Below are 15,661 nucleotides of genomic sequence, written 5' to 3'. Positions count from 1 at the left end.
AGCCAAAGCAGCCTGTGTTGATGTTGGAGAAAAAGTTTGATGGATGAAATGAGCTGTTAGACAAGGTCTGTGTACACGCGCGAGTGTGTGTGTGTGTGTGTGTGTCTGTGAGTGTCTGTGAGTGAAAAGAAAGGAGGAGTGAGAGAAACAAAGACAGTCGTCTGACACTTTTTTCCTTCTTTGACTGTAGCTCCCTTAACGGGGCAACCCAGATTCGAGAGTTTCCCGATCTGAAAGGAACCACCAGCCTGGAAATTTTGTGAGTCTTTGTACCCTTTGCACCTACCCGTCCCTCCCACCCACACAGACACACACAAACACGCACCACTGCCACCACAAACCCACAATATATAATTTCACCAAGCGAGCCTTTAAAATGTACAGTAAAAAAAAATGTTGATGTTTAGATGTATTTATTTATTTAGACTTTAATTAGATTTGTGCTGTATGTCTGATTATTAATGTATTTTATGTATTTCTGTTTTATATTACTGTGAAGCACTTTGTGGTTTTTAATATATAAATAAATTGATTTTATTTGATTTGATGCTCAGGACAAAATGACAAATCAGACTCCACATACAAGAGAGACAAAGAGCCAAGAAAGATAAGACCGGGCAGGAAAGAAACTGAAGGAAATAGATGGAAATGTGTGTGTTCAGACTTTAGGGGAAGCGGGGAATGAAGAGGAGAGTCAGGGAAGAGTAGGCAGTTATGTCAGCCATTGACAGGTTTGGCGAACCTACACAGCTGCCTGTCTCACCAAGTTACACTCGCTGCACTGGAGGATCCTTTCGCTTGCTCGCACTTCAACAATGATCAGAAGATCCTCTTCTTTTTTCCTTCCCCTACAGAACGCTGACTCGGGCTGGTCTCTCAGCTCTGCCTCTGGATCTGTGTGAGCAGCTGCCTCGCCTCAGAGTGCTGTGAGTAGATACACACCAAGGGGAAAAGTTAGAGGTACAAAATCTGATACACACAACTCAATTGCGGAGACTTGTCCCCCCCCCCAAAGAAAGCATGAACTTGCACAATCACATCTCTGTGAAATCCAATCAATACAGAAAATTATTGTCCTGCCGTGTTGCCTTCCTCACAGAGCTGACCATAATTTCCCACACCATAAACCCACAGCTGGTCACTGTGTACTGTGTTTGTGTTGCAGGGAGCTTTCTTACAACCAGATAGAGGATCTGCCCAGCTTTTACCACTGCTCTGCACTGCAAGAGATGTGAGTTTTTCAACCCCCTAGACAGTCACACACTTACTGTATCAAAGGCAGCAGTTTTCTCAGTTTACCTCTGCACATAGTGCTTTGGTTACATATATCATTTTCCTAACAGAGGGTTGCAGCACAATCAAATCAGAAGGATCGAGTCAAGCACCTTCCAGCAGCTCACCTCTCTAAGAGCACTGTGAGTCAACTTTACTTTGTCTTAGTCACAAGTTGCACGCGATATATTTAGAAATTTGTGTTTTTTATAAATAACCATCACCGTCGGGTAAGGATAGTGAACTGAAAATATGCAGACTGGTGAAAAATCAAAGGAGAGAAAAACAAAAAATAGTCCCTCATTATGCTCATGATGATGGTGCTCAGGAGCACTATCTAAAGGGCCCACGTCAGTCCAAAATCTCTTATTTTGTTTGAGATATGGTTACCATGAACATGATACATATCATTTTCATAATACTCTAACTGCTCAGTGACCTTTTGTACCCAAGAGACATGGGCATTAGTAAAGATTACAACCTTGAAGATAGGATGATTTCATCACATATCTCCCAGGACAACTGTGTTGATGTCCTGTGCCCATTCCCAAAACACGTGGACCCAAACAGGAACACCATATTTCAGAGACATGGTTGTATCCTGAACTGAAATCTTTGGGAGAATTCTGCAACAGCAAAGATTGTAGACGTGTAACTTCCAGCTGGCAAAGTCAGCAAAACATATATAAATTATATAATAGTACCAGAAAAATTTCCCTCTCACATATCTGCTGAGATGCAAGACGTGCTTCTTGGACTCCAAAACCTTCCCAGCAAATGCCCTGAGCACCAGATGTCCTCGCTATGAGTGTTGGAGTTCTAGGTTGTTCTTTTAATTTGTCACCCATCTGTATATGTTATTAATAACCGGATAGCAGGAGATGACAAAACAATGAAACTAAATTTGATGTACCATTGAGGTTTTTTCTTGTGAAATAACACATAGTTTGAACTTTGTTTCTCTAATCATGTTTAACTGAAACAATATGTAGAAGTCAAATCATCTGTGCTATAATGAGGTTTCACAACATGACCCAAGGACTCTGATGCCAAAACGAAGGAAATCATCGGTTGTTGGATTAAACAAGACTGTAGGATTGTGACCTATTACTGACATCTAGTGGTGATACACAGCATTGCCAAGTGTGCGCCGTCATTCCAGGCACTTTCACATCATTGTGATTCTTTTTGTTGCTGTTGTCAGTGACCTGAGCTGGAATATGATCGAGAGGATCCACCCAGATGCCTTTGCTTCGCTTCACTCTTTGGTTAAACTGTGAGTAAACTCACTAAGACTCTTCTACCTTTCATCTTGTTCTCCCCTCCTTCTGAGAAAAGCATAAAGAATATATGCATCTCAGAGTGTTGCACTTGCACAAACACTCCATACTTGGCTGCGTGCTCCACTGAAAACCTGTGGACTTTTGGCAGAGTTTGCAGCGAACATTAAAATCCATTTATTGTTTGAAAAAAAATATCTCTGCATGGCAAGAAGCCTCAGCTCAAGTCATGCCAATATAAAATTACTTCATTGTGTGAAGACTGGTTGAAGTTTGCGTGGCTAAACAAGCAGATAATACGTTTGACAGAAAGTATTATGTGGAGCCAGTCTGATAGAGTCCTGTCTTCACAGCTTAATGAATCTAGGAGACAAGGACATTTTATCAAGGACATCTCGCAGCTTTATCTGAAATAAAAACACATTTTACAAACATTAACTTGGCTTGATTTGACATGCACCTTTCTTATTTCACTGTCCTTCGATTTTTCTCTTAGGGACCTGACTGAAAACCGTCTGAGCTCAATACCTGTTGTAGGCTTGAGCGGTCTGACCCATCTCAAGCTGAGGGGGAACACAGAATTATATGAGGCCTTCAGTCCTGATAACTTTCCCCATATGAGGTAACTACTCTATTCAGAATCATTGAGTGCTTTCTTTAACTGTGTGATCTTCAAATGAAACTTGTATTTTGCTTTGTCCCAAAAAAACAAAGATCCCAGGTGTGTATCCTGTGGCTGTGAGGAAAACGCATCCCTTCCCAACCCTTAAATTATCCTTCCTCTCGCAATTTTCTACTAATATCGTGAATTTACCGAAAGCTGCCAACTCTGACAATTGACTAATTACAGTGTATCCCTGCAAGCCATTCCTGAGCCGAACTTAAACAATGACTGAGTATTTGTTAGCAGCAAGTTAAATCTTGTTACAAAGATCCCTGAAGGCCTAGGAAGGTGCGATGAAGTAAAAAATGAAGAGGAACTTTTAAAGAGATTGGAGATGGCAGCAGATCAAAGCTCTGTGTTAGTATCCCTGTAGAACATCGCCCAGAACAGAACCTCTGGCAGACAAACATTTTAAAAGCACTAAAGGTAAAATAAAAGGGTTTTTTGCAGACATCTACACCAAAGTCAGCAGATCAGCAAAATAAATAAACGCTTCGCCTGCATTTTCCCCAACGATGGACTGTTATCATTATTAAAAATTCAGTTATGCTTTCATACACTGAAGCTTTTTTGGGTCTATTGTTACCATCCCCTCTGTTTACAAAGGCTACGCGTGTCCAGTATAAGGCAAAAACACCCGGTCCCTATGGAATATATACCTTTAATACCAGTCAAACTGATTACACATCAATCAAAATGTGGTTTAATGTAAATACAAGTAAGAGCAACAGGAACAAAAGCACTTGAAGCTGCTGGGAAACAGTTTTAAATTGTGCCTAAAAGAAACGTAGATAAAGAAACATCAGCCAGGACTTGCAGTTTTGTTGCCACCTTATTATGCTCCTGTTTTTCTTCTGGTTTATTTTCAACACTACTCTCATCTGATTGGTACAGGGTGATAGAGATGCCTTATGCCTACCAATGCTGTGTGTACGGCTCCTGTGATAGCTACAAGCCAGCCGGTCAGTGGGACTCAGAGCAGAGCAGCACCAGTGAAGACCTGCATAAGAGGACTGTAGCCATGTACCCCATCCACACCGACACTCACTGTAAGACAACACATGCTTACGGTATCTGTGAAAACATACACACAGTATGTCAAAAGACTTGTAACATATCAGATGGGAATCTGACAACTAAGTGTCCATACCTGGCCGTTAAGGACGTGTCAGATCCTCACTGAAACCACAGTGACCTAAACACACAACACGTGCTGACCCCTCCATTCCTTCATTCCTGTGGCCAGCATAAAATAGAAACACAAATAAATCAAAATGAAGGTGAAATGAACCCAATGAATCTGCATGATTAAAGCAGAAATTAAAAAACTGCTGGGTGTATTCAGAAAAACAACAGAATCAAGAGATGAATAAACCAAGACATATCACTGATTAAAATTTATTTACCTTTAATTGCTAGAGAAACATGCCAAGACAATCAAAATTCATCCAAGCGCCAGTAATCTTCTGAAGTGTCTATTTTTTGTCTGTGGAACAGAATGTTATCATTACAACCCCCTGCAGCTAGAGTCGCGCATAGTCTGCATGGGGTATATTGTGTATAAGCACTTTCAGAATAAGCTCTCAATATGCTTTAACACATGGACCTTGTGGAGGTTTGATCAAAAAGGAAATCTGAAATTCTGAATTCTGGCCCTAAAAAAAACGTTTTCTTTCAGATGACCCAGACTTGGAGGAGTTCCAGCTGGAATTAGAGGAATCCAAACTGCAGGCCAGTGTCCAGTGCACACCAACACCTGGTAATGCAAATGAATGCAAATGAGTTTTATTGTAGGGTATGATGCAAGTAGCTAATGAGTTACTGTTTTGTGCTGTTGCAGGTCCTTTCCGTCCCTGTGACTCTCTGTTGGGCAGCTGGCTAGTTCGTGTTGGCCTGTGGTGCATCTCCCTGGTGTCTCTGCTGGGGAACTCCATCCTGCTTCTGTCTCTCTTTGGCTCATCAGGCTACCTGTCACCACTTCGCTTTACCGTGGCTTGCATGGGGGCTTCAAATCTACTGACTGGTGTGTGCATGTGCACCCTGGCCCTTGTGGATGCTCTCACGCTGGGAGAATTTGGCCACCACGGAGCCCGGTGGGAGGGGGGTCCTGGTTGTCAGGCGACAGGATGGGTCTGGGTGTTTGCGTCCGAGGCCAGCGTGTTGCTGTTAACTCTTGCAGCAGTGCAGTGTGGTGTGAGCGTGACGTGTGCGCGCACCTATGGGAAGTCCCCATCCCTCGTGAGTGTGCGCACCTGTGCACTGTTCTGCCTCGTTCTCTCCATCACGCTTGCTTCTCTCCCACTGGCAGGAGTCGGGGAGTATGGGTCCTCGCCTTTCTGCCTTCCCTCACCCCTGCCACCCCCATCCTCTCGACTGCCGTCCTCCCTGGGCTTTCCCTTGGCCCTCATTATGATGAACACCCTGTGCTTGCTTATAGTCACAGGTTCACACATCCGCCTCTACTGGGAGTTACTCAGAGGAGAGTGTGAGGGCTTGTGGGACTGCGCTATGATCAAACATGTTGCCTGGCTAATATTCACCAATGGTCTCCTGTATGTACCAGTAGCTTTCCTCTCCCTTTGTTCCCTTCTTGGTCTCCTTTCTCTGGGGGAGGAAGTACTAAAATCAGTCCTCCTGCTTCTCCAGCCCTTGCCAGCCTGCCTCAACCCTCTCCTCTTCCTTCTTTTCACGAGAGACCACTCTCAGCTGTTTTTCTGGCCACGCCCCAAAGCACGTACACAGCTCCGTCGGGACCACACCTTGGACTCGTTGGTTTCCGTGGACACAGAAAAGAGCTCCTGCTCCGATTCCTCAACACAGGTGTCACTCACTGATGCCACTTACAGTGGAGGATCTTCTCTCCAAGCCCGGCAGGATCCGATCAGATTTTCCCACTGCTCCTCCACATCCTCTGTTCCTCTCATCCCTTGCCAAATACCTCCTCCCACTGCCAGAGATAGAGAAAGGGTGGCAGAGTGAGAGAGAGGGTGAGCGACTGGTGATTTCTGGAAAGTTTGGATCAAGATGTCTATCACACTGCCATGTCTCTCACTCTCAACCCATGAGCATCCACGCTAGCTGTCTGAAAAGCTAGGACACCATATGAATATGAAAGGACCATCCTCTGCAGAAAGACCGCCTCTGGGTTCACAGTCTTCAAGCTCCTCAGAACATTCAACACTGAAACTGTTACTACAGAGACTACAGAGTGCAGAGAAGCTGAGGAGAAAACAAAGAGCCTCTGAAAGTGGAGAGCGGGACTACAAGGTCTTTTCACAGAAAAGACTATTCAAGGACATTGAATAGGACAATGACATTGCTTTTTATATAAAGGACAATTTCAGACATTTCAGTGGACTGAGTCATGGGGAACAGTTCAAATCCACATGGAAAATGTAAGCATTGGACAAATCAGCGATTTCGCCTGTGGGGAATTTAGGTAGCACCAATAGATCTTTGTTTATACTGAAAACTGATGAAAAATCCAACTCAGAAGATGCAGGTTGTTTGGTTCTTTTATAGTTGGAGCCATTTTTTTGTTTAAATACAAATTCTATCCTATTGCTAAGGTCTGTTTAAAAAAAAGGGACTCCTCATCACTCACACGACAGCCAGTGTAAGCTAAGTTTTCTTCCACAGATGTCATTGTCATATTGTACTATGCAACTGTATAATACAAAGGTTGTTGTAAAAATGCTACTCTTTATACGGCAGCAAAGCGCCACAGGAAATGGGCCGCACATCTATTTTCATATGGTTTACATGTTTGATCTCAAGAAAAGCAACTCTATCCAACAGGAGGCAAGCAGTCATAGAGACTGAATGGGATGTAGGTATTTTTCTTACAGACTTTAGAGTAGGCTAGCATTATGTACATACAATATAACTACCTCTGAACTAGCATGGTTTTGACTCACTACAGCCTTATGATGTTTGTCTCCCCTTTTTATAAACAGCAATTATATAATTTTATATTATAAGAAATAAATCCTTAGCTTGTAAAAACAAATGTACTATTTAGGATGTACATACTTTGTATACAACTGGTTAAGCATATTTTTGAATAAAATCATCAGCTTCATACTATACACACTCAAGTATGCACTTATGTTACAGATCGGAGACACCTCCAAACTACACAAGAAGTCCAGGCACTCTGAAATACATTAATAAAATGAAACTTTAATATCACAACACAAGCACGCACATTATACATACAGCCATCCACATACATTTAAAAACAGGAAGACAAGTCTTACATCTGTGTATAAAATTAATACCACAGTTCTAACAAGGTGTCAGTTTTCTCAGGTGAGGTGGAAACTACACACAGGTTCTCTTTGCTGGATCTTCTGCTTCCTGCTGCACACTGTGCGCTTCTCTTTTTCGGGTTGATGCTTTCTGATCAGGAGTATTTTCTTTGTTGCCATCCACAACACCCTGGGGAGAAAAAATGCATTAAAAAACAAAACACCCTACTCCTCCTAAACCAGAAAATCATCGAGTCAGTTAAACTGCTGGGGTAAGTAGCAGAGGGGGTTGTTAATGAAATTATATACAGGTGCACTACAGGTGAAAATGTAGCGCACCCTCATGACATGTTGTCTCAGTTTTTTCCACCATTTTTACATTTGGCTGGGGTCAGTGTCACTACTGCTAGCATGAGTAATATTTGGATCCCACCAGAGGTTGGGCAGCTCGTGTTCCTTTAGTTTTTCTGAGCAGTGCAGATGTACATGATGCACTCCATTAGTAATCAGAATCAGAAAGGGTTTTATTGCCAAATGTTGAGCGGGTTTACAACATTAGGAAATTGCTGCGGTGCTTCAGTGCAAACATACTGTTATAAATTAAGCTTAAATAGACATGAAAATAAAAATGAGAATAAGAATTAAAAGTGCTAAGTAGATAGATAGATATATACATGATATATACATGAGTGCAGGTGGTGGTCAGTGCCAAACATGGAATGATGCAGTGAACACAGCGTAGGGTCATGTGTTAGTGGTGGGAACAGTCATACGGTTATTGTTCATGTGTCCAACAGCAGAGGGGAAGAAACTGTTCTTATGGCGAGATTACACTATAGTTACAGTAGGGAAAACAGTGGCTGGACACTGTAGCATGATCAAAATTGTTGCAACCATGTGCAATGACCTTGCAGTCTCATTGCCTCCAATTTGAACGCTTCGAAGAAGCAGTCTCTGAAGCAACGTTTTGCCGCCATCCTCAAAGCCGTAAAAAAGGGATGAAACTGATCACCTTCCATTTTGCAGCTGAATGAGGGCAAGCTGGTAATAACACGCAAAATGTTTGTCATGATTAAGTAGTAAGATTAGTAGCAAAATTCCACATCTCTTGCCACCTGTTTCCATAAATTCAGAAGTTCCTCCACAAAGTGACATGATTGCTGCAGGACAGCAATCTAACTGCAAAGTGCCATACGTGCTTGACAACTTTGCTTTTATACAGTAACAATTGCCAGCTCAGTTGCTCTGACTGACTAACTAACTTAAATCAGCTGTCACATGCTAGCAATCTCTCTGTGTTTATAGATTAGAGAGCAAATATTTGCAAAACCTTGACAATCTTTCTGGGAGTGATTACAGTCAATCTGAATTGTTTGGACAAGTTGCTTTCCTCTAGGCAATCTGTGCAGTCACCTTACAATTGAGGTTTGTCCAGAGGTCGAGTATGCAACACCCTCAACCCCCAATCACAGAATGCAAAAAAAAATCAGTGCAATTACAAGGAGGTTATTTTCACTTTAATGCGACTGCAAATAAACAAGTTCTATTTACTCGGCCTATAATGTTCTATTGCAGGAGCACAGCACAACCATGTGGGTCAAATAAAACAGTGCACACAACTAATACATTAACATTGTTGTGGAGCAAGTGACAGGAATCATGTGACTAAGAATAGAGCAGCAGTCAGAGTGTAATTACATTAAATGATTAATAATTATAATTATATTATATTATATAAGTCCTTAGTAACTCACAGAATTCTTCTGGACGGCATGTTCTTGTGTCCACTTCCTGGCCTTCTCCATAAACAGGTGTTTGTTGTATTTGAATTCCGATGACTAAATTACGGGAAAAATAGATAAAAGTATAAAGTTGGATTATCGAATCATTCACTGTGCTACAGCTGAACACAGCTGCTCTCTAACCCAACAGGTTTTAGCTTAAAGGGGTTTTTGACTTGCATCTAAACAAGTCATTTTGGCATTTACCACACTCCCGGACTTGTCTTTAATTACTTAGCACAGCAGTCTCCAACCTTTTTTGCGCCACGGACCGGTTTATGCCCGACAATATTTTCACGGACCGGCCTTTAAGGTGTCGTGGATAAATACAACAAAAGAAAACTAGTATTGGTACCGAAAAAAATAAGATTTATTCATAACACACGTGAAAAGACCCAGGAAAACCGAGTTAATGATAAAAACGATAACAAAATAACGCTGAAAACCAATAAAAACCAAACATTTCACACCTGAGCCTCTACTCTCACGGCCCGGCACCAAACGACTCACGGACCGGTACCGGTCCGAGGCCCGGGGGTTGGGGACCGCTGACTTAGGATACCTTTTATTTCCAGGGATGAATTTGAATCAATTAAAAACGGAACTATGTATTTTAGTCAAGACAATGTCTTTAAAACTGTTTTTTTTTTTTTTTTAAATAAAGAGCTACTGTTACATGACAATATAGGTAACTCACAATTTTCTAAAAATAAAATAAACCACCACAGACAGACTGTGCATGATAGATAGCTGGACGTACAGGATGGACAACACACTATGTGTGACTCACTATATCAGCCATCAGGGGGTCGTCTGGATTTGGCTCCGCCATGAGTAGCTGTATGGAAGTGAGGACTGTGGAGATGTTTAGAGATGGCTTCCAGGCACCCTGAAAAAAAAAAAAAGAAATAAATATAAAGACAACACTACATCTGAAATGTATAAAATGCAACATATATCCTTGTGTCCACCATGTAATGGTGTTGAAATAAAGAGTTTATTATGTACTGGAAATCTCTTATAACCTTTGGTGGCAGTTTAAGAGCATCATGGCAGATCCGTCCTGAATTGTCAATGTTTGGATGGTAGATTGGAGTCAAGAATCGTATTTTGGGAGGCTCAAACGGGTACCTAAGAGAAAAAAAAAATCATGTCAGTCCTGCTAGAGTGGAGTGAGAACATGTAACTAGTAGAGAGAAACCCATCGACGTTAAAGCTCAAAGAAGAAGTACCTCTCTGGAATCTTGACCTCCAAGGAGAAGACTCCACCATCATAAGGAGTTCCTGATCCACCCAGTATCTCTGGAACATAACAGGGGTTAAAGATATGGTCATGTATTTGATATATTTTAATGACAGGATCCACTGCAAAAATGGATGTCAGAGTGATCTTAATCAGGTGAAATATTCTGAGTATATAGTATAGGTAAATGTATCTTGGCAATTTGTTAGGTACACCTGTTCAACTGTCTGACAATAAGCTAATCACGAGGCATCAACTCAGTGCATTATTGCATATAGACATGATCATTGCAACCTGCTGAAGTTCAAACTGAGCATCAGAATCGGAAGGAAAGCCGATTTAAGTGACTTTGCTAGTAACGTGATTTTGTTAGTGCCAGATATGGTGGTGAGACTCTTTCAGGACCTGCTGATCTACTGAGATTTTCCACATAAGCATCTCTAGAATGCACAGAGAAATGTCCAAAATGAAAAATGTTCAGTGAGCAGCAGATCTGGGTCAAAATGCCCCACTGATTTCAGAGGTCAGAGGAAAATGGCTACGCTGGTTTGAGCTGATAGGAAGGAAACAATCCAAAAGAGCCTCGATGAACGCATAACGCATCAAATTTAGAAGCAGACGGGCCGCAGGAGCAGAGACCACACTGGGCACCGCCGCAGTTAAAAATTACGATAGTTGTGAAGGCAACACAGAGGTCCAACCTGGTACTAGCAACGCACATAAGAAAGTGTCTGGCAAGTATAGCTTTAGTCGTTTAAGTGACACAGTAGTACATACGTGCCCGGAGGTCGTCTATCTGATCTTCGGTCTGCCAGCATGTTATCCCAGGGGGGGGCTCGGTGCTTAGCATTTGAAGTTCACGTTTCAAACGAGAAGCCCTCTGCATTCTGAAAAACAGGCAGCTGGCTAATTAGCGTTACACTTAAAGTTCGTGGGTCAGTCTCCACACACGCTTGTAATAATTTAATCCTAAACGTAGAACATTTACTGTCAAATTGCTCAATGAGACAGTGGTTTGTTTGTGATGTTAGCTGCCTTCTTGTGATGCTGAGCTAACGCCTTTGCTTACTAATGTGAAGGCCGAGAAATAAACACCTTCTTAGTGCAAAAAGTCTAATAACAACTTGTCAGGTGGAGAGCACCTCTCGTTTACTTACTTTTTATCAGCTGTGCACTTGATAATCACTGTCTATCTTAATCGAAATGTCAGTTTCACAGCTCTCGGCGAAGCAGCGTCATCGACTCTGTTTTGGATTTCCCTCTCCTTACGTATGCACCGCCCGCGCGCCGCTCTTCTTCTTCTTCTTCTGTTGGATTTATTCAGATGAATTACCGCCACCGTGTGGTCCCGAGTGTGAGCTACCAGGAGGCTACTTCTGCGCACAAATAACACAGCATCATTTTTATTTTTAATTTAACAGTGTTACAGTGATCATCCTGCAATCCAGTAGCCTCTCTGCTTGCCGCTCGAAACACTGGGCAACTAACCATTCATGTGTATGTGTGAAATATGATTCTTAGAGGATACTAAAATCACTTTTCATTTATAGCCTTACAAAAAGGAACAAGAAGCGTCTCCTGGTGACTCTCTGGTCTCTAGTCGGTATTTACTTATAAGGTAATATTTGTGTATTTTCAATATATGAATTTAGTTTTCTTTGTTCTTTTCAAATGTAATTTAAGAGGTTTCAAATAAGGGTGGCATGACAAATGTATACTTTGGTTACACAAATATTGTCTAGGAGTAGGTAATGGATAATAGGTACTGACTTGTAAAAAAAAAGGGTTTAAAAGACCTGAGCATGTGATCTAATATTGCACTACAATTTACACTACCGTATATCTAACTAACAAAGCAGTTCATCATCTTTTTCTTGACAACACTTTCTTTAAAGATATAGGCATTTTGGGTAAACTTGAATGAAAAGAAGACACAGGTGAAATGTAAAAGCGAGATCAGAGGTCAAATATGAAATTATATTTGGAAGCAAACTATAATGTGATACTGACCCCATATAACAGTATCATTTCCCAAATGTTGCCAGTGCAAAAGTGCAGTAGACTTTATTTTTTATTAAAGTTTGACCTTATTTAACCTCGAAGAAGAAGACAGAGGCCCAAAGTAACGCGATATTTATAATCCCCATGTATAATTAAATGCCTGTATGTCTATGTGACAGTACGAAACATAACTGTAATAAGTAACTTGATATCACATTATCACTTGGACCTTCAGATCCATCTGTTGACCCTGAAGGACAGAGGTCAGTTATGATATGACATTTTAAAATCTTTTAAGATGCTTTTTGTGGACTTTACATCCATCAATTATTAAGTTGATGGATGTAAAGTAATTATTAATGGATTGTTAACACGTCCCCACTTTGCAAAGTTTGATCAGAATTCATTCAAAAGCTTTTGAGCTTTTGAGTTTAAGGACAAAATGACACACACCCCAACGCTACCAAATATATCATTTCTTGGTGGAGCTGACACCATGAGTTTTGTTTTATTTTGACAGCAGAAGCACTATAAGACTTTGGTATCATCTTGTGTGTTTTATTCTTTCTAATTCTTTTATTCCTGTTTTCCATTTATTGCATGATTACACATTCATACAGTTGGGTTTCCTCCATAGAGTTCTTCATTATGTTTTATTTCCACTTTTCACAGTAATGCTGTTTTGAAGCTTTAAAATCACCATACTGTATACTGGTACTGATGTAAGAACATTGCACGTAGGGAATGACAGAAAATGATATAAAACTTCTCATCTGTATATGTTTATCATTATGATAAGTTCAAGTTTATCCATCTTCAAAAGGAAGACCATTAATGACTGATGTAATCACACTAAACTTCATAATTGCATAAGTATCTTATTTGAAGGCAGTGGCAAAGATAGCCTGAAAAGTAATGTTTCTGTCCTGCTTGTCCTCCATTCTGACATCAGTGAAGCCGGAGTCTCTCAGAGCTGCCATGTAGGCCTCTGGGCGCCAGTTTTCCCCTGGCATCACCCCCTTCGCTGCTATCGTAGCCACACGAGAAAGCCTCAGAGTTGTGACCATCAGGGCTCCTGGGTGGGTTAAAAAGATGGGGAAATTCAATTTGAGAATCATTATTTAAAGACAAGTTTTGGAACTAAATCTGTAAATAAAGTTTGCCTGACTGTCATGGCATTACCTGGCTTCATCACCCGGTGTATTTCTGCGGCTCCTTTTCTAAGATCAGGCCAGAAGTAGTAGCAGTTACAGTGAAAGACTCTGTCCACAGTGCTGTCTCTGAGAGGCATTGCTGCTACGTCACAGTGGTGGAGCGTCACTTTTTTACTCGCTATAAGTTCCATCATTTGTTTCTTTGCCATCTGTCAGACACAGAAGAATTACAATATTGTCCCTGATTAGCAGCTATGCTTTTCTTAGGTCTTAGCTGCCTGCTCAGCAGTGCTTGATTTTTATTTATTTATTTAATATACAACAAAGGTATGCAGAAGAACGCACAACACATCAAACCTTAAAGAAGCTGGGCCAGACCACACCAGGTGCGATCAGTTCAAAACAGGACATTGTTCACTAGTAGACGCTAATTTGCATGGGCTTGACAGAAGATTGGAAAACTCTGCATGGTCTGATGGTTCATGATTTCTGCTGTGGCATTTAGGTTCAGAATCCTTGGTTTTAACGTAAAACTCATTGTTGCAGCCACGGGCAGCACAAAGGTGACCCCTTAAACTGATTTTAGTCTCATTATGAGTTATTGGTTCTGTTAATAATTAGCTGGCATAAACTCACAGCATCAGTGGAGACATCAGCACATTAGTGATGTCACATTCTCCACTGACACAAGATGGCGCTAAACGTGTTTTAAAAACTTTAAGCTCTTATTTCTTAAATCCAGCTACACAGACAGTGTTACATCTATGTTAGTTTTGGGGAGATTTTAAATTAGATTTTAAACATCAAGTGTTTCATTCTGACTTTAAATGGCCTCCACATCATCTCAATTTAAGAGGATACCTCTGAGATATGGTGGTATCACTTCATGGGTGTCCAGCAGCCAAATCTGCAGCAACAATGTGATTTTTCCCTCATGTCAATATGGACCAAAATCAAAGAAATGTTTTCAGCACCTTGTTGAATCTATGACACAGATAACTCAGGCAGCTCTGAAGCCGGTGAAGTAACGAAATAAGTGGCCAGTGTGCGTATTTTCTCCGAAATAGTGCATTTTCTTTTTAAAGGCTTGCAATGTGTCTGCTTTAGCAAGGCTGAAGAGGCCACAACAAAGCTGTGTGCTTTTACTCTTTTTCAAAGACACTCTTCGTAACAGTAACAACCCACATGTATTAAATAAACTTGAATTTGACTTGTTTATTCCACTCTTTCTATCTCACCTGGTGCATGTACTCTGAGTAATCCACCCCTATAAGGTGGCCTGTGGGGCCCGTCAGCAGTTTGGCTGCAGACTGTAGACCCAGACCGGGGCCATGGCCCAGCTCCAGCACAGTGTCCCCAGGTTGGATGGCACACAGCTGCACAGCACTCTCCTCCAGGACCTGATTGTAAGCTGTGAGCCACTTGCTCACCAACCACCCTGCAAGTGATCGCGTGGGACGGCCCAGCTGTTTCCCCAGTGGTTCAGCCCACATGACTGAAAAAAACATGAAATATTTGGCTAAAACTTTCTGCTTTCAGGTTCAGCGGTGTTCAACGTGAGGACACGGTGTATAACATGTTATACATGGTTCGCCCTCACAGTGTGGCTGGACTTTGCTTATCATTATTTGTTGCGCAGTTAATGTTTAATCCGCTGATTTGTTTCAAAGCCAAGTAGAAGTTTATTAACATTGTTATTACTGAATAACCAATTAAAGTTGAGCACTTGATTGAAACTTGTAGATTTACAGACTCAGAGTATCGGGCCATCATTTTTCTCCGTTCAGGAGAATCCAAACAGCTGACACGGTGCCCTCACGCAGCACGCAGTTCACACGGGTACAGGACAACATGGCTGCCCCTCTGACTCTCGGTGCCAGTTGCCGGGATAAAGCGCTTACCTACTTTCGTTTACAGTCAGCGCTCGTCGGCTCTCAGCCACGCCGCAGTTTAGTCTTCCTGGTAGTGGGAGGAGCTTGTGCTTCATCGGCGCACGCGCTGCTCCGTTCCGGGGTG

General features: G+C 41.6%; 4 protein-coding genes across 6 annotated transcripts in view; 1 reads left to right on the top strand and 3 right to left on the bottom strand.

Moving 5' to 3' along the window:
* The window catches only part of LOC309696789 (uncharacterized protein), a 56,778-nt gene extending 55,933 nt beyond the window's left edge, over positions 1 to 845 (bottom strand). The window contains exon 1 of one of the 2 annotated variants that reach the window (XM_082518206.1): positions 764 to 845. The gene's annotated coding sequence lies outside the window, so the exon portion shown is untranslated. The remainder of the gene's footprint in view (positions 1 to 763) is intronic. The other variant, XM_082518204.1, reaches the window with a different exon arrangement.
* Positions 1 to 7,302, top strand: part of lgr6 (leucine-rich repeat containing G protein-coupled receptor 6) — a 38,601-nt gene extending 31,299 nt beyond the window's left edge. Inside the window, exons 10-18 of the mRNA XM_082518179.1 lie at positions 191 to 259; positions 855 to 926; positions 1,166 to 1,231; positions 1,344 to 1,415; positions 2,477 to 2,548; positions 3,049 to 3,174; positions 4,111 to 4,265; positions 4,895 to 4,975; positions 5,057 to 7,302. Coding sequence (XP_082374305.1) covers positions 191 to 259; positions 855 to 926; positions 1,166 to 1,231; positions 1,344 to 1,415; positions 2,477 to 2,548; positions 3,049 to 3,174; positions 4,111 to 4,265; positions 4,895 to 4,975; positions 5,057 to 6,195 — 1,852 coding nt within the window. The 3' untranslated portion in view covers positions 6,196 to 7,302. The remainder of the gene's footprint in view (positions 1 to 190; positions 260 to 854; positions 927 to 1,165; positions 1,232 to 1,343; positions 1,416 to 2,476; positions 2,549 to 3,048; positions 3,175 to 4,110; positions 4,266 to 4,894; positions 4,976 to 5,056) is intronic.
* Positions 7,303 to 7,378: 76 nt separating this feature from the next.
* Positions 7,379 to 11,799, bottom strand: ube2t (ubiquitin-conjugating enzyme E2T (putative)). Its single transcript, XM_082518211.1, has 7 exons — positions 11,648 to 11,799; positions 11,268 to 11,377; positions 10,480 to 10,549; positions 10,273 to 10,378; positions 10,038 to 10,136; positions 9,221 to 9,304; positions 7,379 to 7,656 (listed from the first exon to the last, which is right to left on the bottom strand). The coding sequence occupies exons 2-7, from the start codon at positions 11,374 to 11,376 to the stop codon at positions 7,540 to 7,542; spliced, it is 585 nt and encodes a 194-aa protein (XP_082374337.1). The 5' UTR covers position 11,377; positions 11,648 to 11,799; the 3' UTR covers positions 7,379 to 7,539.
* Positions 11,800 to 12,963: 1,164 nt separating this feature from the next.
* On the bottom strand, positions 12,964 to 15,661 carry LOC309696791 (putative methyltransferase YdaC). 2 transcript variants are annotated; one of them, XM_082518209.1, is made up of 4 exons: positions 15,547 to 15,661; positions 14,884 to 15,140; positions 13,674 to 13,854; positions 12,964 to 13,566 (listed from the first exon to the last, which is right to left on the bottom strand). In XM_082518209.1, exons 2-4 carry the CDS (start codon positions 15,136 to 15,138, stop codon positions 13,370 to 13,372), a joined length of 633 nt encoding a protein of 210 aa, XP_082374335.1. In that variant the 5' UTR covers positions 15,139 to 15,140; positions 15,547 to 15,661; the 3' UTR covers positions 12,964 to 13,369. The 2 variants fall into 2 exon arrangements, with proteins under 2 accessions (XP_082374335.1, XP_082374334.1); XM_082518208.1 differs by having other exon boundaries at positions 15,551 to 15,655.

Source organism: Aulonocara stuartgranti (genome assembly GCF_965226115.1).
Source record: "Aulonocara stuartgranti genome assembly, chromosome: 20".
Taxonomy (NCBI): domain Eukaryota; kingdom Metazoa; phylum Chordata; class Actinopteri; order Cichliformes; family Cichlidae; genus Aulonocara; species Aulonocara stuartgranti.
The sequence above is the reverse complement of the archived record's forward strand: the minus strand, read 5'-3'. Positions and strand labels throughout refer to the sequence as shown.